At 41.4% G+C, this 24,029-nt stretch overlaps 1 protein-coding gene across 1 annotated transcript; it reads right to left on the bottom strand.

Moving 5' to 3' along the window:
* Positions 1–4,172: 4,172 nt before the first annotated feature.
* Mex3c (mex-3 RNA binding family member C) lies at positions 4,173–24,029 on the bottom strand. The gene is made up of 2 exons (XM_048363364.1): positions 22,960–24,029; positions 4,173–7,166 (listed from the first exon to the last, which is right to left on the bottom strand). The coding sequence occupies exons 1-2, from the start codon at positions 23,708–23,710 to the stop codon at positions 5,941–5,943; spliced, it is 1,977 nt and encodes a 658-aa protein (XP_048219321.1). The 5' UTR covers positions 23,711–24,029; the 3' UTR covers positions 4,173–5,940.

Genomic DNA, 24,029 nt, shown 5'->3' on the forward strand with positions numbered 1-24,029 from the left:
GATTTTAATCCAAACATAACCAATAGCCCATTTTTATAGTTCAACCTTTTTTTTTTTTTTTAATCAGTGGTCTATATATCGAACAAAAAGGCCTTAGTTGAAGTCATGGACTGTTTTAAGAAAGTAGCATTAAAGGGCGGGGTAGGGGGACCTGAGTGATAGACAGCCTAGCATGCACAAGGTCCTGGGTTCTATCCTTAGAACTTCATGCAAACAGCCGCTTTAAGCTGACAGCGGGCCACCCACTGCAGTCCACTTGGATTGAGGTATGAGGATCAAGTTCAATGTCAGCCTAGGCTGACCTTTTGAGGCAGGGTCTTTAAAAGTTGCTTTTAGACATGAACACATTTTTTTTTTTTTTTTTGGCCAGTCCTGGGCCTTGAACTCAGGGCCTGAGCACTGTCCCTGGCTTCTTCCCGCTCAAGGCTAGCACTCTGCCACTTGAGCCACAGCGCCGCTTCTGGCCGTTTTCTGTATATGTGGTGCTGGGGAATCGAACCTAGGGCCTCGTGTATCCGAGGCAGGCACTCTTTGCCACTAGGCTATATCCCCAGCCCAGACATGAACACATTTACACATAGAAAAAAACATTGTTACCAGCAAGTTTTTGCTAACCTATCCAGTTTTCCTGTGGCTTTAACTGGTCTTTCATGAAATTTCCTTCATGAATATCACCAACACTCTCCTAGTGATTACTAACTCTATTAGTTTCCTCCTTATGATCTACTAAGTCTATACTTCAATCGAGGTAAATTACAGGCAAGAGATTCACTAAGTCTGTAAACTATCAAGTATCCTGTCAATTCTGTGACATTTTAGCTCTCCGGTTTTTATCTTTTAAGTTATATTTATCTACAATGTCCAGCGCTTTCTATATTTCAGCACTTCACAACTGATTCAGGTAGACTGCAAGCTACTACTGCATTTGTCTCATTCCATCTTGGTAGTTCCTCTAAAATTATGGGAAGAGGTCAACGTTCCACTGGTTCTGATCTTGGGAAATGTCACAACAGTCATGAGCTTTGGCGCTTTAAAACCCAACATTTAAGCTCCAGTTTAAAGTAATTATGGTTTCTGGCTCACACAAGAAAACCTCAAGTTCCTCAGGCTATTGACATGTCCAAGAACATTTTTAATAGAAACTCCATTTCTACAGTATAAGCCATTTTGTATTTTGAGGTTGTGTGTTAATTTTAAGATGGTGTAACTGATTCTTCCCATCCCGATGTTCAGCATTAATGTGTAGCAAATCATGTACAGCCCTGCTGGGAGCTACACATTGCTAGGCTACACACTGAGAAGTTGCTGCTAAGGCACTGAGCAGATTTACATTATATCTTGACCTTTCTGTACTACCTCTTCTTCACCAAGCATTTTATTACTAAACCAGTTTTCAGTTTTGCTTTTGTGAATTCCACTCGATATTCTTGTTAAGCCTCCCATAATTTTAAAAAAGCATTTATGTATGTGATCTTAGAAAAATTGAAGATTTTTCACTTTAACCATATCCAAAGGCAGGAGGAAAAGTATTTTGCCACTCAGTCATAAAAGTACCCATTTACCATGAGAATTACGTCAGTGAAGGTCTAAGATTTCCCCAAAGGCCTAAAAATGTGTGCTTTCCCTGTTTTCCTTGTTTCCCAATACCCTCTTAGAACACTTAATGCTCTGCACCGAGTCCCCCTGCACTGTACCAGCGGTGGAAGTGGAGCTGTGGCTCAAAGTGGTAGGGCATCAGCCTTGAGCCAAAAAGGACAGTGCCCAGGTCCTAAGTTCAAGCCCTGGCATAAAATAAAGGCAAGAGAAAATGGCAGGAAACTAATTTTATTTTTTTATAATGTTCTATTATTCCACATGGTCAGCTTAAGAAACCAAGTAGGGCTGGGAATATGGCCTAGTGGCAAGAGTGCTCGCCTCGTATACATGAAGCCCTGGGTTCGATTCCCCAGCACCACATATACAGAAAATGGCCAGAAGTGGCGCTGTGGCTCAAGTGACAGAGTGCTAGCCTTGAGCAAAAGGAAGCCAGGGACAGTGCTCAGCCCTTGAGTCCAAGGCCCAGGACTGGCCAAAAAAAAAAAAAAAAAACAAACCAAGTAGGAATAATTATTACCTGATTCCCAAATGGAGAGATAGCCACTACTCTTTATTAGAAATGCACTTTAAAATAAAGTTTTCTCATTGTCCCTTCTTGTATTTCTTTAGTGCTCTGTTGCCCAGGTTTGTGATCACTAACAGTGAATGGTCAAGTTATGGAAGAGCCACTGCATGAAAAGAGGCTTACAACCTAATTTAAACATCCCCAAGCACTTGTATTTGTAAGTTTTTGAATGTGAGAAATGGAAATTTAAGGGAGGGGTAAGGGAACAGAAAACAGATCTACTGAAGAGACTCTATAATGTGTAATAACAGGTTCACTACATCTATTCTGCACTTTCTAAAACCAACTCTAACCTTTCCAACTCTTGCTTAAAATTTTACTTTGCACACAGGATTGCTCTGGTAAAGTCCTTTAGAGAAAGCACAAAACTTTAGAATAACTTAAGCTGCTGGGTAATGAAAATGTTTTCAGTTTTAGTTTAATTTAGAAGGCCTTGTCAACAAATTGTCAACTCTGAATTCCTGATTATCCCCACTGTGGCTTTATCGGAGCTGGAGCTGCCGTTCCTCCAAACAGGGCAGTTCCTAGAGGCTCCTAGTACTGTATAAACAAGACAGTTCACACAGGCTCAGAGGAAGGGCAAATACAAACTTGAAGCTAGGGCAAGTGCTTATCAGTTTTGATAACACTGGGTCCAGACAAACGTTTTGGCTAACTCTGGCAAGCAAAACACTAGTAGATTCTTTTCAAGGTCCCTTGGAAGATCTTGACCTCATATTAGGTTAAAAAAAAAAAAAGTTCATTTTTACAGGTTATCCATCGAAACTGGCATTTTATACTGTTACACACGTTTCCAAGTTCTGAAGGCAAATCTTAAAATTAACAACAAAAAAATCTTGGCACTTCAGCGCATGCCCTTGCCAATCCGTGAATCTTTGCTCCAGTATTCTAGTCCGACATCACCTCTTCAACCCACAGTGAAAAGGTTTATTTACTATGGTTGTGTGATACTTTTTTTTTTTTTTTTGGCCAGTCGTGGGCCTTGGACTCAGGGCCTGAGCACTGTCCCTGGCTTCTTCCCGCTCAAGGCTAGCACTCTGCCACTTGAGCCACAGCGCCGCTTCTGGCCGTTTTCTGTATATGTGGTGCTGGGGAATCGAACCTAGGGCCTCGTGTATCCGAGGCAGGCACTCTTGCCACTAGGCTATATCCCCAGCCCTGTGTGATACTTTTAAGTATTAAAAAAAAATAGAAATTTAATTTAAAATTATTTAAAGAAAATTATTTCTTTTAATCAAGTGGCAACAATGTACTCTGATCAACATCAATCAACTTCATTAATCCAGTAGTATTTTTGTCAATGTTAAAGCCACGCAGAAGGTAGTTTTTTTTTTTTTGTTTTTTTTTTTGGCCAGTCGTGGGCCTTGGACTCAGGGCCTGAGCACTGTCCCTGGCTTCTTCCCGCTCAAGGCTAGCACTCTGCCACTTGAGCCACAGCACTGCTTCTGGCCGTTTTCTGTATATGTGGTGCTGGGGAATCGAACCTAGGGCCTCGTGTATCCGAGGCAGGCACTCTTGCCACTAGGCTATATCCCCAGCCCCAGAAGGTAGTTTTTAATGAAACTTTAAAACTTGTACCTTCACATGAGAAAAGTGAATGAAGTCAAATTTAAAAGTCACTTAGTACTTGATGTATAATTAGGTCCTATGTAATTTGTGGCCAGTTAAGCCTGCACTTTATTATATAACAATAACATCACTCACAGAAAAAAAACTCTTACCAACAGCATGATTTTTAAAAAAACTCAGAAAGCTGAGCATGGTGGTTCATGCTTATAATCCTGTGAAGCTGAGCTCGCAGAAGGGTGTTGACTTCTAGGCTAACTTGGGCTACAGGGTGAGTGAGACTGCTTTACAAGGAATCAGCACAGAAAGAGAAGTCACTACAAGGACACAGGCTGGGACTAGGGAGACCTGGTAAGAAGAAAACCCCAACTGTTTAGCAGCTCTCTTCCTCTAAGGTAAACTAATGATGATATGAAAAACACCAAGGAGAATACATTCAAGTTAATGGAAACAAGTCTTTATTAAGTAACTTTTAATATCAGAAAAATAAAACTCTTATAATTCTCTTTACAGCAAATATATAATATCAGTGCTTTGGCCATCTTAAGTTAAAGGCCCTTTATCATAAAATATATGGTTTTAAACTTTACTCAAATTGAATTTATAATCCCTATGACTTCCCTACATATACATAACAAAAGAGTGTAGTAAAATTAGCAAATACTAAACTATATTGATAATTTATCATTCTTAGTTTGTGGTTTTTAGAAACAGTACACGCACCTAATATATGTCGATTCCTTGGCTTATTAGTTGCAGTGTACAATGCAACAAAATACAAAATACATGCTTGGTGAACATTCGTTCATATCTACAAGACGGCAGCTAGAGATTAGGTTTCAATACTGACATATTTACCTACCCTACAAGCAATTAGCATTACATCATAATATGCCATCAAGGCAACTTTTTTATACTGAAAAAAATCAAAATAAAAACCGTTATTTGTAAACTTTTATACGAAATGTAACTCTTCAAGTGGAAATAAAAAATAAAATTTTGTCTATTTACTATTGAATACACATAGGATTTCAATTTTCATTATACTGAGAAAAAAAAGCTCTTTTGTGTTGGGAAAATAACGCTTCAAAAAAATAATTAGTAGAAAACCCCACCAGTATAATGTTTTGTCCTTTCAATGCCAGCAGAGATTTGGGAACATACTGAGGCATCCACAGGTGAAATGTACAAGTATATCTTAAAGAAATCTCTCCTTGCGATTGGAAATAGTTTTGAAATGAAGTAAACTGATTGGAGGTTGTCACAGCTGCTTTTGTGAATTATGCCAAGGGCCCTGTTACCTCTCCCCTATTTCCATTACTAAAAATAAAAACATATTTATAATGTGCAAGACAAATATGGATTGAACATAAAATGTTTCACATTTTGATCTGTAGTAATCAATAGCTTGATCAGACTAATAAATGGAATGTTTGCATCCTCAATTACCAGCCAATGTAAGTGTATCCCAAAGCCCTCCCTGAATGGGAAAACCCAGGTGGCCATTCCCACATTCATCAAGGGAGGCTGTGGGAAGGAATTCACAATTGAAGACAATTGCATTCCTGATCCACTGATCATACCAGCCTTGAGCACTCTGGGCGAGATGAAGGTCAATGTAGCAGTTTTGTCCCAAATTCTAGCCAATGATCTAGATAACTGCCATCAGCCCTATTATTACCAATAAGTAATCACAATGCATTCAAAAGTTACTTGCAATCCTGCAGAATTAGGCATAAATTGTTGTAAAATAAAAAACAAACAAACCTGTTTTGTCAAAACTGGCAGTGTAAAGAAGGCAGCACTGGAAGTGTCTGAGTCATCTGTAATGCCAAGTACCCTCCATAAACTCTTAATGTGGTTAGGCTTTTGGGACCCATTGTCTGGAACCTCAGACTTTTCTCACAGATCACACAACCTATGATCTTCACTCAGCCAAGTGGAACTTCAGCTTTAGCAATTCTTATATATAAATTGTGTCTCTGGGTCTACAAAATAGTATTAAGAATTCAAACCAAACTAATAGACAAGAGACCACTTAGGTTTAGTGTTACCATAGCAGCCTTTTATAAGTTTACTAACAACTTTAGCCTAATCCCAATAAAGCCTGATAACAGTCATAAGAATTCATTAGGAAGTTTACTGGGGGTACCATTATACCCATGCCTTTACGAGTCCATATAGAGATATAGTATTTATGTATATATATATAGTTAAGAGTGAATTTGGATTGCCTGAGTAACAGCTGTCTGGCAAACTGGACATGATGGCGTTCTCTTTTCACAGATCTTGTTGGCACATTCCATGCAGAAGAGGTTGTGGCCACATGGAACTAGGGCAGCAATTACTTCATTCTCAAAGCAAATCACACAGTCGTGCTTTCTTCTTGATTCTGGAGGTGAGCTGGAGGTGGAGCCACCATTGGAAGAGGAGTAACTATTGGTACCATTAGAAAAAGCAGGGATGTAGATTGGAAGGCCAACATGGTTGCCTGTACTAGGTGGATCGCTCCTAACCCTCCGAGCAAGTGGGTGTTCTATGCTCTCGGGAAATGTAGGAGACAGACGAGGAGTAGATGGCTGACTTCCTCTACGCTGAGTCTTCATGTTACCAGAAGGATCACTCCCAAAGCCAGAGAGTGGGTTAACTGGTTCAAATGGAGTCCAGATAGTTTGAGCGGATGATGGTAAAGAGTCAAAGGCAGGAGAGTCAACTGCAAGATCTTCTGAGCCTACAGATGGTAGTGTATCTCCAAACCAGAAGTTTCCTGTGCTAAATGGGCTTGTTGGACTAAAGTCAGCCAGCCTATTGCTCCCAAAGTAGGAATCGGTGGAACCGCTGCCTAGAGAACTGGAACTATCATTTCGATAATTAGATATCATTCTTGCGCGGCTAGGAGGAACTGGATTGGAGGAGAGCCATGCAGAGCCAAGAGTGCCACCTTCAAAACTCACGTCGGTACCGTTGTAGTGGAAATCATTCTCTTCATTGAGCTCTATGTAGTTTCCGGTACGCATGGCGATATGCATTTCGATTTCTTCCCGTGCTCGGTCAACATTTTCCGGCATCCCTGTCACTTCAAAGACAGGTTCCTTATCTCTGCTCGGAGTCACTATGTATGTGTGGGTTTGTTGCTGAATTCTTTTAATTGTTGCTCCTTTGGGTCCAACCACCAATCCCACAACACGATAGGGGACCCTGACCTGGACCGTTGTCTGACCAGGCAGATTAGGACTACATGATAGCCCCCCCAGGGCAGGACCATTTTTGTTTCGAGATGCACGAATCATGGAGAAGTGTTCTGCAGCTGACAGGATTTCTCTTTTGGCCATGGCAACATCTTCTTTCCGTCCAGTGACAACAAAAATGGGCTCTTCACCACGAACAGGAGTCTTGATATACGTGTTTGTCTTGGCTCTCAGTGCTTTAATTTTACAACCTGTTAGGAAAAAAAAAAAGAACATTTCAGAGGCATCAATAATTTTATACTTAAAAAGACAAACCACAGAAAGCTCTTTTCAACTAAATGTCTGCCGATGGGCAATTTTTATTAATTTTTTGCAGAGCTGGTGACCCAACTCAGGGCCTTGTAACTTGCCAAGGCAAGTGCTTTTCCACTGTGCTAAATCCCCAGCCTCACAATTTTTATTTTATTTTTTTTGCCAGTCCTAGGCTGTGAACTCAGGGCCTGAGCACTGTCCCTGGCTTCTTTTTTGCTCAAGGCTAGCACTCTGCCACTTGAGCCACAGCGCCACTTCTGGCCGTTTTCTGTATATGTGGTGCTGAGGAATCGAACCCAGGGCCTCATGTATACGAGGCGAGCACTCTTGCCACTAGGCCATATATATTCCCAGCCCCACAATTTTTATTTTTAAAAATATTTCATTACAGTTGGGCACCGGGAGGGGCTCACATGCTTGGAACCCTAGCTCCTCAGAGCTGAAATCTGAGGATCACAGTTCGAAGCCAGCCAAGGCAGGAAGTCGACTGTGGGACACTCATCTCCAATAAAACTACCAAAAAACCAGGAAGTGTAGTTGTGGCTCACGCAGCAGAGCACTAGACAGAGAGGGGGAAAGGCTTAAGGACAGTACCCAGGTCCTGAGTTCAAGCCCCAGGACTGGTACACACACATTCACACATACACACTTCTATACCTTTCACCACATGATGAAATGTTCCTAATTCCACTAAGGCTACCAGATCTGTCAGAAGAGATTGGTAAGTCTAACTGGGAGGTTTCAACTCAGAACTTGGCTTTACTATTTTCTTACTGTTAGTACTACTCACTGCAAATGACAAAGTCTGCTATATATGAAAGCTACACAGTGAATAGGCATAATTTTTAGAACAATATTTTAGTACCAAGCAAGGGTACTGGTGGCAAGAAAAACAGCAGTGTGCAGGTAAAACAACCTATTGTCACTTTATACAATAACCCCAAAACCAGATTAGAGTCATTTTACCGCCAAGGAAATTAAAACTCTGAAAATTTGTATAAATTGGCCAAAACGTCATATGCCTAGTAAGTGGCAATGCCAGAGTTAGGTCAAAACTGATCTTAAGAGGGGCTGGGGATATGGCCTAGTGGCAAGAGTGCCTGCCTCATATACATGAGGCCCTGGGTTCGATTCCCCAGCACCACATATACAGAAAATGGCCAGAAGTGGCGCTGTGGCTCAAGTGGCAGAGTGCTAGCCTTGAGCAAGAAGCCAGGGACAGTGCTCAGGCCCTGAGACCAGTCCCCAGGACTGGCCAAAAAAAAAGAAAACTGGTCTTAAGAAATCTATAGCCTTAAATGTAGCAGTGGTACTCACTAGACATAATATGTTGAAAATGAACTATACAACTTGTGGATGGGGATGGGAGGGAAAACCTGGGAGATAGCAAGGAAAGGGGTGACGCTGTCCCAAAAGAACTCCTTACCTGATGTGTGTAAGTATAACCCTTTTGTATATCACCTTTATAATAACAAAAAGAAATTTCTAATAGTTCTTATGGAACTGTAGCCCCTTTGTTTATCACTTTTATAATTACCATAACAAAATAGCAAAGTAATAAAATGACAATAAAAATCTATGGTCCTACATTATAATCCTAGATACTTTGGAGGCTGAGCTCTGAGGATAATGGTTTGAAGCTAGCCTGAGCAGAAAGGTTCTCCAATTAACTAGCACACACACAAAACTAGTCCTTTTACTTACTTATGAACCTTGTTTTTTCAGATAACCACTTACAAGTTCTTGGACTGACTTCCAATTAATGGTCTTAACATACATTAATCTTTCCTTCAATGGAAACAAAGTAAACTGCCAGGGCCTGGTGGTTCATGCCTGTATCCTAGCTACTCAGAAGGCTGAGACCTGAGGGTCCAGGTTTGAGGCCAGTTGGAGCAGCAGAGTCTGTGAGACTTGCTTCCAATAAAGTAGCCCCCGCCTAAAAAAAAAAAAAAGAAGCCAGAAGTGGATCGGTGACTCAAATGATAGAGTCCTAGCCTTGAGGAAAAGAAGCTTAGCAGCCAGTGACCAGGACTGGCTGTTCCCCTTCAGCTAAATTCTAGGCCCATCATCAGTCAGTGTATTTATTCCCATCTTGTTTAGTTATACTGATACTAGTAACTAAACTCTCTAGTTATTTATATAAAATATAAAAAGATGTGCAATAAAATAAAAAGACATTGTGTATCTATAAAGATTAAGTTGAATGCAGGAAAGGGGCTGGGAGAAAGCTGCTGAATTATGAATGGATCAGACAACCATAACAACTTGGGACAGAGTAAGATGGGCTATATGGATGCTAAATGTAGTTTTATTCAAGAATTACTCTAATTCAGGGCTTAGTTTTATTAAAGAATTACTCTAACTCAGGGCAGACCTGAGCTCAAATAAAAGGATTTGCTTATTTCAAATTCTATATTAAGTTTAAAACATTGAAGTATATATACCTAACATGTCATAAATGCCCAGTTTAGCCAATTTCCTCCCTTCGGTACCAAAGATGCAGATTAGAAGTCCTCAAACTGTAATTCAAAATCTCTAATACACAACCAAAATGATGTTAACATGAAATGTGCCAGAACAAATTTCCTTTCATGATATATATCATGCTATTTTTAGTTTCTAAAAATAAAAAATATAGGTACTATTTAGGCATATGTATGGTCTCCCTCCACCCTCTGTGACAAAGTAACAGGTAATATGTAAAATTTAAGACCATTTCTCATCTACTTACCTACAATAGTCCTCGGTCCTCTCCCACATACAACCCCAAACAAATGTCCCCGTATTCAGTCTTGCCCAACTCTCATACTCTATTTTCTTTAGTGAAATACCACCTTCAATAAGGTTTCCTCTCCACCAAGACTAATCTGTCTGACACATGCCTAAAGCACTAAACAAGTGATATGCAAATATCCTATGGGGTGGTCAGACAACATGTTGAAAAGAAAGACCACTGTTTGTTTTATTAGTTTCTTCTTTATCACAAAAATCTATCACTAAGGGCTGGGAATGTGGCTTAGTGGTAGAGTGCCTGCCTAGCCTGCACAAAGCCCTGGGTTCAATTCCTTAGCACCACATAAACAGGGGGGGAAAAAGCCAGAAGTGGTGCTGTGGCTCAAGTGGTAGAGTGCCTTAAGCAAAAAGAAGCCAGGGACAGTGCTCAGGCCAAATCCAAGCCCCAGGACTGCCCCCCCCCCCAATATATATTCTCCTAATGCTACTACATCTGGACATGTACTTCACTAGTCTTTATTTAGGAGGAGATTGCACCATTATCAGTTTATAATTCAGACTTCCCAGTATGTATTTTTTTCCTCTCCTAGTTTCAGACTTTCATATGGCCCCATATTACCAATCCATCTTACCAAAATCAAAGGGTTATGTTAATTTCTACTACATCTACTCTTTTTCCACCAATACACATACACAAAAGACACAAAATACAATTCTCTACTTCTCTCCTATAAATCAGAACAATGAAAACCCAAGAGATGAGTAGTCAAAGAAAAAGCTCATGGAAAAAGCAAGCATATAGCTGGGCACTGGTAGCTCCCACCTATAATTCTATCTACTCAGGAGGCTGAGATCTGAGATTGCAGGTTCAAAACCAAACATGGGCAAGAAAGTTCATGAGACTCCCATCTCCAATTAACCACCAGAAAACTAGAAGTGGCACTGTGGCTCAAAAGTGGTATAGCGCTAGCTAGCTATGAGTGAAAAAGGTCAGAGACAGTGCTGAGGCCCTAAGTTCAAGTCCCATGACCACCACCACCAACAAAAAAAGGATACAAATAATTCCCTAGATCAGCTCATCTTAAAAGACAACTTTCTAGCTCCATTAGTTTCATGAAACATAAATAATGTACTTGGAACAACAAAAAGTTAACCTAGTGTATGTAATAAAGTGAGAGATTGAGAACATCCCAGTAAATGCAACTTCCACACCTTTCAAAGTGTTAATACTATATTTTCCTTAGACTTTGGAAGCCATGTATTGGATACCTAGAAGCAAGATTTAGGTCACTAGTAGTCTATAATTAGAAAAATAAAGTTCATCATTCACCATTCAAAGTCGCTAAAGAACATCTGAGCCTTGAGTGCTGGGATTGCAGAAGTCATCCTGCACCACACCACTCCACTGGTTGACAGAATTATGAGAGAAATAACCAACTCCCCACGTTCCAGGCCCAGAGGCCCAGGTATAAACATACTTTCAGTTATTCAAACACAAATCTAGGTGTCCTGGGAGGGGGTTTTGTAGATACAGACACTATGTCTGGACATTTGATCTACAGAAACTGAGGTGATAATGCTGCATAGGAACAGCGTTCTTATGCTTTTTAAGGCTTCACAAGCACTGAGAAAAGCTTGCCTGTATATTCTTATTCAGTATCACACCAGACATTCTAGATAACTTTCCAATCAGAACTAAGCAATAGCTTTCAACATACAGTATTACATTACTGAAATGCCACAGCAAACATAAACTTGACATAAGTTCACCAACACAATCCTGAAATCTTTTGTCTCTCAATTTCCTTATAAGCTGCTTTAGTTCTCTAATGCTGCCATAACCAGTTAACAGTGGCTTCAATGACACAAACCTATCATTTTAATTGTGTAGTGGGAGGTGGCTGTGACCAAATTACATTATAAGAATTATAGAAATACTGCAATGAAGCCACTTTGTGTAATTAATATATGCTAATAAGAGAAAGCAAACTTAAACACATATGTACTATAATTTTGGGTTTTAATAGGGCTAAAACTGATACGTAGACAGGATTGTGTTCTTTTTTAGAAGCTCAGTGAAGATCTATTTCCTTTGCACATTTAGGTTGCTGGTATAAGTAAACGGTGTGGTCACAGCATTGTTTCCTTGCTATCAACAGAGATTTCTAGCTTCTAGAGGATAGTCACATTCTTTCAACTGTGACTCCCTTTCCTTCATTTTCAGAGGTAGTAATGGCGATCAAATCTTCCCATGCGTTTTTCTCCTCAGATCTCAAATCCAGCTGGGAAAGGTTTTCTGCTTTTATTATGGAATCATGTAATTGCGCTGGGCCTATGAGATGATTCGCAGATACCTTCTGCATAGCTAAGTCTATATACCTTAATCATACCTGCACAAACACCTGCAACGTTATTTTTATGGACGGGCAGTTAGAATTGGATGGGTAGGGCTATCCTTCCTATTTTTCCATTTGCTGCTGCTTCTTTTTTTTTTCCCCCCAAGTACCCACAAGGAAAGTACCAATACATGGAAATTTTACACCTCAATTCAGAAATAGTATTGTAAATGGCTAGGGCAGAGGACAAATAATCATGAAAGTTCTGTTAAGAATCAAACTAGAAACAAAAAACACTATAAGCCAGGTGTTGATAAGGTGACTATGTTTAGAGGTGAGTGGCTTCTTGGGAGATAAATTAACAAGCTGGTTTCCTAGACTTGTCCTACTTTGCCTAGTTTTCTTAGCTAAATCATCCCCGTTTGAGGCCTAAGAGCAGTTTAGCAACTAAAGGCTAAAGTTCAGCTTAACACCTGAATTTTCCCATTCAAATATTAACTCTTTCTAAAGATTCTGGTGCCATTTCCATAGTTTCATAAGGAACTAGTCATTCAGGACCTCAAGAAACATAATCAAGAGGGAAAATAGTCAAGTAAGCAGTACAGATGAAAGATAACTGCTATAATGAAAAGCAGCACATAAGATAGTGGAAACATACAAATGATGACTTTACTACTTATGAAAGAAGGCAAAGGCATTTGCACTGAGACTTGAAAGAAAGTGGTTTGACTGCAGTAAGGAGGAGAACCACAAAAGCAAATCCAGACAATCAAGAGCACAGGACAGCACAGTGGGGAACTGAGGCTGGTTCTGTACTGAGAAAGCTTCATCTAACTGGAGAGCAGAACAGAAATAGGCCTGGTTGGGGAGGCAGAAGTCTTCTATGTTAGACAAGGGAGCTAATCTCAAAGGCTCAGTTTTGGGGAGAGAGAAATAACACGATCAGATAGATACGTATGTTAGGCTGATGGGAACATAAAAGATAAAGACAAAGAGCCTATGGCTCACACCTATAATCTTGGTGACTAAGGAGGATGAGATATGAGGATCCAGGCTAGAAGTAAGCTGAGCCAGGAAATTCTGAGTCTCATCTACAATTGGCCACCAAAAAGCCAGAAGTATGGCTCAAGAAGTAGAGTAGCAGTATTGTACAAACAAGCTCAGTGACAGGCCTTCAGTTCAAGACCTAGGACTTGTGTGGGCTAGCACACACACAAAGACAATTGGAAACTTACTTTCTTTCTTTTTATTTTTTTAATTTTTTTTTGCCAGTCCTGGGCCTTGGACTCAGGGCCTGAGCACTGTCCCTGGCTCTTTGCTCAAGGCCAGCACTCTGCCACTTGAGCCACAGCGCCACTTCTGGCCATTTTCTATATATGTGGTGCCGGGGAATTGAACCCAGGGCTTCATGTATGCAAGTCAAGCACTCTTGCCACTAGGCCATATTCCCAGCCCGACAATTGGAAATTTTCTTATCTGAAAGGCCACCATAATCAGAAAAGTGAGACAATTTGTAACCCAGGGACCAAATATAGCCATTGTTATATTCTAATATATAGTACATGTATTGTTTTCTTATGTTGGTTTTTGACAAAGGTGAGTTTTCCAAAAACAAAACTCATTGTACATTTTATGTTTACATACTATATATAGTAATTTGAGAAATTTATAATAAGAATTGTACATGTCTATAATTTTATATTTATAGTAATTTAAGAAAACTACAAATATGAGTATATTTTTGCTTTTTATAGTCCTTTACTCATACTTAAAAATCATCTTCAATTTCCCGCTGGGAAATCATTACATATATTCATTAGTAAAAATGGGGAAGGGAGGAGTTAATCTTGGGTAGCTTCTTTTACTTACAAGACAAATAGGACAAGAGCTAGACCTGGTGGCACATGTCTAGAATCCAAGCACTCAGGAGGCCGAGGCAGGAACATGAGTTGAAGGCTAGCTTGGGCTGGCAAAGTGTGACCTAATCTCAAAAAGCTATATCCCTAACCAACCAACCCACCAACTAACCAACAAAAATAAGTTTTTGTGGCTGGATATTAAATTTCTTTTCCTCTTCATAAACTATCTTCTCTCTTAGACTTTATCATCTCTTAGACATGCTTGTTCCTTTTCCATCTTTGTTCAGATAGTTCTTTAAAGAATGTGGAATAACCCGGATTAACAAACACAGCCAATTCAAAAAGTGGAAACTGTAAGGCTCTACGAGCAGAATAATAATACAATCATTATCATAACCACCATCAAGAACCCTTTATGATCCTGTTCAAAGGATGAAGCCAGACTGGGTTCTACTTGACTTCTAATAACGTCCAGCTTGATTATATTCCAGGTGGGGTTCTCGTTGACCTATTTTACGGTTAGGTCACTCAACTTTCATGTCTTTTCCAACTTACTATTTGGGATCAAGTCTCTCTTCCAGGAAATAGTCACCTCGTCTTCACATCAAAGTCTATATATAAAATTACTTAGAGCAATCAGATACTATCATTTCACATGCATATTCTTTTTCCTCAATGAAACGCTGGTTAAGACTCAAGAACACAAGACTTTGAATGGACCATCATGAAACACCTTAATGAATACGTCACCAAACCCCACCTCTCCTTGTACAAGGATCTATGACTAAAGGTATTTTCCTCATTTAGTTATTAATCATAACAACTAAGTGAAATGCTGTATTACTGGGCTAGGGGTTAACTCAGTGGTAGGGCACAAGCTAATCATGTCTCAGCCCTGGGTTCATCCCAGAACCTTCCCCTTCCCAAAGCTAATCACAATACTTGCCAGTTTCTTTGTAGAATTATTTATTCCTCACTATTCACCTCTTCCTGTCACTTAGCTAACATCTGGAGCCTCGATTAACTTTGAAATAGAAAAAATTCACCAAGCAAAAGCATTCTTTCATCGGTATTGAGTTTTGAACCCAGGACCTCATGATTGCTAGACAAAGCTCCATCACTTGAGCCATGTCCCCAAGACCACTTTTCAGTTTTCTAAAAGCTGTTTCATAGATACAATTTTTTTTTCATTAAATGACCAAAATAGAGCAGTTTTAGGAGAGGGAAGAGATCAACTGAACCACTCAAAATCTTCCAGCTGTTCAGTTGTATATCTAAACTGAATTTTTGTCAAATAAGTTCACTCTTTTTCGATTCTATACTCTTCTTCCTCCAACAGCACATCATTTCACATTTTTAATGATATATTTCAATAACAAGGGGGCAGGTCATATAATACCATGATTTTTTTTTTTTTTTTTTTTGGCCAGTCCTGGGCCTTGGACTCAGGGCCTGAGCACTGTCCCTGGCTTCTTCCCGCTCAAGGCTAGCACTCTGCCTCTTGAGCCACAGCGCCGCTTCTGGCCGTTTTCTGTATATGTGGTGCTGGGGAATCGAACCTAGGGCCTCGTGTATCCGAGGCAGGCACTCTTGCCACTAGGCTATATCCCCAGCCCCAATGATTTTTTTAAATAAAGCCCTTTCCTTATTGGGATAGTCTACCCAAAGTTCTTTTCACTTGACAAAATTTCAATTTCAGCTCGGCATAGTGATTCCCACCTTCAATCACAACACTCAGGACTGTGAGGCAGGACTGTGTGGCAAGTGGCCAGTCTGGGCTATGCAGTAGGACTCTGATACAAAAACTACAAACCAACAATAAAAACAATTTCAGTATCACATGTTGGATAATACCAAGTAAGGCCCAGTGAGAATGTTTCTTCTCATGTGTTTAAGAATGCATTGTCTGGGAAGAGAATGAGGGAAGGTAAGACGGTGTGAAAAAGAAAGTATATTCATTACCTGACTCATATAATTGTAATTCTTCTATATATCACCTTTATAACAATAAATATTGTTAAAAAGTACACAGTGTAACTGTAACCTCTGTATACCACCTTGATAAATAACAAGGCCAGAGGACCTCCAGGTTGAGGCTAGCCTGGGGCTACTGCTACAGATTCTGCTTCAAACAAATAGAAATAAAAAACATCACAATGTGTCTCTACATGTACAATATAGTATTAATAGCTTTTCTTTCCAGGGTTTATGTCATTCCTTTAAATTTGGGGTTATGACTACTTTGTTCATCTCAGTTCTGGGGATTACTACACCAGCACTTCACACAACAGCAATTATGTTTTGTTTATTATGAACATTTACAGAGGGATTTAATGTCTTCAATTTAAGCAATATCTCATATACTTCAAACAAAGCTCCAAATGATCTCAAGGGTGGCCCGACTCATTAAACAAAGGGCTGGGAATAAAGGCAAGAGGGAAAAAGACCCCATTACTACAGTTTGGAAAGTCAATCAGCAAATAGTAAAACGTGAAGTTTCTAACCCAGTAATTCAGCACAATTACATAAACAGCAAGTATCTACTTTATTTCAGGTACTTTAACTGATGCTAAAGGTGCAAAAATGGCTAATATTTAGCTCTGCCTTTACTGTCTTGTACCTATCTTGAAGAATCAAAGGGATTCAGTGTTTGTACATGTTTCTGTATTGATGGTATGCCAATCACCTATCATCCTGCTGACATTTTGCTCTCCTTATTCTCCATCTTACTGAGGCAGATATGATATGAACAGTAAGTAACAGCTTGAAACCTTGGGTAAGTTTCTTATACTTATCTGTATGGTAGAAATAACAGAACCAATATATGTAATTCTGCACAGTGCCTGACAAATAGTACTTATTTAAAAAGTTGAACGAGCTAATTTTCCTGCAGGAAAAATTTATAGTCTACTTCCTAAAGAAGTACACAAACATACTTTAGAATGTAAGAAACATGTTTAGATTCATAAACTCTGCAAAGCTGGAAAGACATGTGAAGTAAATATAAGTGGTAATTATGCCTCTCTTTGGACAAAGCTCAGAATATAAGAGATCATATAATTTTAGATACATTTTATGCATGTCCAAAGTTAAAAACTAGTGATTCTTTAAAAAAACAAAAAACATTCTTTCAACCTACCATAGCCCCTGTGAATAAGAAATAAACCTTGGTTGTTTCAACGTTGAGATTCTGGGGTTCCTTGTTAGTACAGTGAAAGAGCCAGTTATCTAACATGGATGCAACATTGGTTGGTTCTGATTATTACAAAAGATGTGAGAAACTGAGAATGCTGAAAAAGTTGACATAATAGAATGGTTCCAAGCTAATTTCAGATATAACAAAAGTAAAATAGCTTTATAACCTAGTTTCATGTATGTCAATCTACATCATTAAGTCTCTAGAGGAAGATATGATTGTGCCTCACTGCAAAGAGGAATCTCTGAAGGCTAGAGTTTAAGTGACTTTAAGAACACAAGGTAAAATTATTGGCACCAAGTAATCAAAAGTTAGTAACACCCACTGAACTGCTTTCCATGAACCACTTAACTGTGTTATGGTACACTGGCATCTACACACACACACACACACACACACGTTCTTTTTTTCTCCAGGCTGGGGCTTGAACTCAGGGTACTCTCCCTGAGCTTCTTTTGCTCAAAGCTAGCTAGCACTCTATCACTTGAGCCATAGTCCCACTTCCCGCTTTTTCTGTTTATGTGGTACTGAGGAATCGAACCCAGGGCTTCATGCATGCTAGGCAAGCATTCTACCACTAAGCCACATTCCTAGCCCTACAATATGCATTTTTACAATAAAATATACATCTTAAAACATTTTTGCATTAAGACATTAAGTTCATAAAATTTTCAATTTATACAAATATTGAAACATTCAAAACAAAATCAATAATGTAATAAATATTTTTTAAAAATTGGGTGAAACCTTTTCTTGAACTTAAGGTATAGAGAAGAACTTAGACATTGTTGGAAACTTTTGAGTTGTTCCTAACAGGAGGGCAGAAAACACATTCTTGAATCACCACCTTATTTCCCTTTTCACAATAGTGAATCAGCACAATAAATAAGGCAGGAAGAAAAGGCACTATATTTCCCACCCATATGTAAAACAATTATAGCCAAACACCTCCTAATGGCCCCACAGCTAACTCTTAGTACTATTGTATAGTATAATATACCATACTAAAAATTAAAGACCTTTCTAGAAAGATAGCATCTAATTTCTTAAGGCTAATATATAAACTAACTTTCTGAATGGCAGTGTAAAACTTTAAGACAATTTAGTACTGTGTTAAGGTGACAGTGCACAGTTACTATGCAGATTACCTCTGCCTAGAAAACAAAAAGTTTTAAGTAAACCAACTTGGATAGTGATATTTTAAATTATGCATACCACAAATAAAGAATCCCAACTCAAGATGATCAGGGCAGAATCCAATATACTAATATATCCAATATACTATTGGTTTTCCAGAGCAGAATATGGACGGAGACAGCAATGTCGAGTAGGATGAACTTTATTTTTGATGTCAAACAAGCGGGTCTAAACACAAGTTCTATTATTTGAATAAATTATCTTCACTATCTACATCTGAAGATGCCAAATGGCTAGACACCCCCATAGCAAAGTGACACTGGTAAAATATCTAACATGTTTGGTAAAGAGGACAACATCACTCCAACCTCAAGGAGAAAAGCAAAAAAGACACCATGCTTTACTATTATTCTTACAGTTTCTTCTTAGATCATGTGTATTGTATTGTAGTTTCTGGTTTGTTTTGAGACAGGTCTCACTGCATAACCTAGTGGGCTTTGAACCTGTAATCTTCTTGCTTCCTATGTTACATGCATGGAAGACAAATGTGAAATTTTCTGTTTTTCCAGGCTAAATCACACATTTCCATTGTGTATAATTTCATTACAAGCAACTGAAGAAAAATGACACAAGTGCACGGCAAAGGCAACTTTGAAGAATGTTAAGTGTGACAATATACATTACCACTGCATATTAGTGGAAACGAAGAGTGACTCAAAAAATATTTCTGAAATTTCTCTATATGATCTCAGTGATAGCTAAAGTCAAGTATAAGAAAATCCACTGGAATGTAGAAACAAATCTTACTATTCTCCTTTTACCTTATTCTTGTAACTTATGTACAACATACATTATAAAGCATACATATTGTACATGAATGTCGAGATATTGGGGGCACAAACAATTATTTTTAACAGTGTATGTGTAACTAAAAAAGGAAAGGACCATTCTAGACTATGAGGTTAGAAAGCACATACTCTATCAATTAAAGTTACCATTGAACATAGTTGAAGATATACATCAAACAGTAAATATAGAAATTTTGGTTGCAGAATCCTTAAGCAAATCAATTTATGAAATTCATCATTTACAGTGTAGTTAAGAATGGGACTAGAGTTCTACTTTAACTCTGCTGGATGGATGTCAGTGATGGTACAAATCAGACCAAAACCCAGTGACTTAAACCTGTCAACTGCTGTTAGTGTGTCTAGCAGGCACTAGACTAAAAAACAGACATATTTCTAAATTTAGAAAGTTAGGTCTTAAAATCTGTTGTCAGATTTATTTTGATGTCTGTATTTTAAAATTCCTTTACTAATAGACCTCTTTAGTTCCTGCTTTTGTTTTTCACTATTATTTCACAGAAGATACAAAACACAAAACTCCATAAAACACAACAGGACCAATTAAACATGTCCAAAGATCATATGCTACTGGGGAATAAAAGAGATCAAATGCTCTCTGCCAGCTTTCATCACTATCAATAGTAATAGTATGAGGCTGGTCCTGCTGTTACACACCTATAAGCTCAGCACTCTAGAGGGTGATGAAGACAGCAGGATGACAGTGAGTTTAAGAGGGGCTGGGCTCTGGGCTCCATAGTGAGACCCAGTCTTAAAAATAAAGCAATAGTTTGGTTTCCTTTTTTTTTTTTAAGTCACTGTTAAGCCATCTACAAGAGTTACTAGTCTGTGTGACTCAGAATTCCATTTGTCCTACTCTACTTCAGAGCTGAAGTCATAAATGTCTCCATCTGTGACATAATTATTTCCAAAACCAATTAAGAGATGTCAAATTGAAAATTATGACTTCAAGGTAATGAATAAAATGGCAGGAATGGCTATCTCTTTTGTTTGGTTTTGTATTTTTTTTTGCCAGTCCTGGGGCTTGAACTCAGGGCCTGAGCACTGTCCCTGGCTTCTTTTTGCTCAAGGCTAGCACTCTGCCACTTGAGCCACAACAGCACCACTTCCAGCTATATATGTGGTCCCGAGTAATCGAACCCCGGGCTTCATGTATATGAGATAAGCACTTTAACACTAGGCCATAGTCCCAGCACCAGGAATGGCTATTTCTTAAGGATGAAAATTTAACTTCTTCAAAGCAAGCGAGAAAACAAAATGGTTTGCCCTGTTTAATTCACTTAGGACAGGTACTCTCCCAGGGAGAAACGATCACACTGTAAAAGTATGTGAATATTAGAAGTTACTTAGTTCTCTGTAGGAATGAGCAAATACTTTACAGGTTTTATTACCATGCTCCTGGGGTGTGGGGTAGCAAAAAGGTCAATGATCCACTAGGTAGAATGACTTGAAACAGGAAAAGGACGTGACTTTTTGTCATGAAGAAAGAGGAAAATTAGTTTTAACATTACTCTCAACTCTGGGAATATAAGTGCAAAAGGAACACTCAGCAATTTGTCTCCATGTTTTATGGCACAAACTCACATCCTTATTAATCATATAAGCAAGGTCCCAAAGAAGAAAAACTAAGACAATATCACATTTCATGTAGTAGATGGTACAAAACACAAACTTTGAATTTTCTTTTAATGTGCACAAAGGTAGCAGTTTACACAACTAAAGACCATTATAGTGCCTTAATGGGCAGAATACAATACAATACAGGACAAAAGTTTGTGTCATATTAAATCTACAAAACACATCATTTACTTCATCCTGTACTAGTGTGTAAATTTTCTTTCCTTTGTTATCCTAGGCTGTCACCATACACACACTGAGGCTACTTGTGGAGAGGAAGTGTCATAGTAGTGTGGCATTCAAAAGTATTCTAGCCTCGACAATCATCTTGCCAGTTTCGATCACTTCCGTTTACCAGATCCTAAGCATCGACAAAACTGCCTATCATTCCTAAACGGTTGGTTCCTTAAGCTTCACATGGTTACTCTTCCATTTGCTAACTCCTCCCCACTCTCCAGGGCCCTCCAGGGTCTATGTTCTCAAGTGTATGACTTTCGTCGTCATATTATTTGTTAGTACCAGTATCTCCATAATCAGTGTCACTCTATTAGACGGTTAGCTTCTAAAAAGGGCAGAAAGTCTGGGTCAACCAGGAATTCTTGACTCAATTACGACAAAACTCAATACCTGACAAAATACAAGCTTCAAACATAACAATCTCAATGGTCTTACACGGTCAACTCATTTTGGATGTATAAACTGAAAAGTAGTACTTTAGTCTCATTTAGGTGAAACTGTTACCTCTTGGACTATTTTCCTAAATAAGCCATCCCTTTTGTCCAGATTTCAGACGGCTTTTTAAAATATGGCAATTCCAGAGGTAAGCCAACTCTGATCTATCAAGCTTCCATTTCCACAGTCCCCTTCTGTGTACTTTAGACCACTTGGGAAAGATGAGATCATTTAAGCAGCAGCGCCATCATCTCTCTTTATTTGACCCCGACAGGGCTTCCAGCTAACAGTACAGCTGGCTTGCACTAACCAGACGACCGAACCACTGTATAAAGGCGGTTGCAGGTAACATTTACTACTTTTGCAAAGGAGCGAGGGAAGACTCCGCTCAAAGAACATAGAACACCCCCCCCCCAAAAAAAAAGGCCGACACAGACTGAGGTCCCCTGGGCATCCCCTTCCCCCACCTTCACAAATCTACTCCAGGAATCGGAGACACAGGTCCTTTGTCTGAACAATGTGGGAGGAGTCTGTCTGCAGTACTGGTGCGCTGGCCACTGAGGAGAAATGATTGAAAACTGCACAAACGCCTAAAAGTTCCTCCTTAAGTTACCTTACTGTCCAGCTTTTGTCTGCACTGGTGCACACTGGAGTGTTCTAAAAGACAGCCAACGGGCCTTTTCGAGAATTAAAGAGAGAGAGAGAGAGAGAGAGAGAGAGAGAGAGAGAGAGAGAGAGAGAGAGAGAGAGAGAGAGAGAGAGAGAGAGAGGCGCAAAAAGTAAGATGAGCAGAGTTAGGGAGCTCTTCAAAAAGCTTAAGTTTTGGGAGAACCAGGGCGGGGTGGCATGATCACTTGTACAGCTATCGCTTCCATCCCGACTAAACTTCCTAGAGACCTCCATTTCCGTCCACTTTTCACCCGGGCCGGCTGCCCTAGGGGAAAGCGGGGCAAGCCTGCAACCTCGATTCCTCCACTCCTTCCGACCTGGTCTTTCCGCTTCAGCTCGCTGAGATTTCGGATGCCACCATGCCAGCCGGGGTCTCGCGCGGACACAACCCGAGTAAAGTGAGCACCGAGCAGACCGGGTGGCCCCGGGAAACTTCGCGTTTTGAATTCGGCGTGGGTTTTGGCAAAGGCGATCCCACCTTCCCACCTCGCCGGCCCTTCCTTTGTGGGGGTGGGAGGGGGTGGGGGGACTCGCTGGGCTCGCTTTTGTCTTCTTCCCGCCGCGAGCTCCTTTCTTTCCGTCTTCCCACCCCACACGGCCGGCGGGCCGAAAGCCCCCCGACGGGTCTCCCCGTCTTCCCCGCCACTTACCCTGGCGGCCGACAATCTCGGCGACGTGCTCGGAGCTGGGCACCGGGACGCATTCGGTGGTGTTGACGCTCTTTCTCCGGAGCAGGGCCGCCTGCTCCCCGTTCAGGGCAGCCACCGCCGCCCCGCCGCCGCCACCGCCGCCGCCGCCGGGGCCGTAGGCGTGGGACAGCATCGCCGCCATCATGCCCTGGGCATCGTCCCCTCCGTAGAGCACCCCCGCCGCGGCGGCCGCCTCCCGCGAGTCGAAGCCAGCGGCGGGCAGCAGCACCGACCCCAGGGGCCCGCCCGGGATCGGCTGGGTCTGGGAGGCGGCGGCCGCGGGCGGCGACAGCAGCAGCAGCGACGGTCGGTCCTCCTCCTCCTCCTCCTCGGCCTCCTCCAGCTCCTCCTCCTCCAGCAGGTCTCCGTCCAGTTCGGCCTCCTCCCCCTCGTCCTCCTCCAGCTCCAGCTCGGCCGTCTCGCGGGCCGCGGGCCGGCCGGGCGGAACCCGCTCCTCCGGAGTCAGCCCCGCCGCCCGCCGGGCCGGGCCGTGCGCCGCCACCGCCGCGGGGGCCCTCAGCGCCGGGGCGCCCGACTGCGCCGGGCTGGGGTCGTCGAGGCCTAGCGCGGCCAGGCGCTCCCTCAGCAGGAGCCCGTCCCCCTCGAGCTCCGGGCCTCCGGCGGGCGGCGGCAGCGGCGGCGGCGGGGGCGGCGGCGGCAGGGGGGCCGGGGCCGCCGCCAGGGCCAGGGCCGCGGAGCTGCCGCTGGGCATCGCGGCGGCGCGCTGTCAATGGCGGCGGCGGCGGCGGCCGGGTCAGGCGCGGCGGGCGGCGGGCCCCATGGCGGACGGGGCCCGGCTCAGCGCGCAAACACCTTTCCTCTGGGGAGGCGCCGGGGCCCGCGACCCGGGCTGGGGAGCGCCAGGGCCGCCCGGAGAGCGGAGGCGGCGGGGTAGATGGGCCGGGGAAGGAGGCAGAGGCAGGTAACTAGGTGGGTGGGTGGGGACGGCGGCGGGGCGGGCGGGCGGGCGGAGGTGGCAGCGGCGCCCCTCTCAGGGTTTCTTTTGTTTCATGGCCTTAACCAGCCCCCGG

The sequence above is a fragment of the Perognathus longimembris genome, chromosome 15, assembly GCF_023159225.1.
Source record: "Perognathus longimembris pacificus isolate PPM17 chromosome 15, ASM2315922v1, whole genome shotgun sequence".
Taxonomy (NCBI): Eukaryota; Metazoa; Chordata; class Mammalia; order Rodentia; family Heteromyidae; genus Perognathus; species Perognathus longimembris.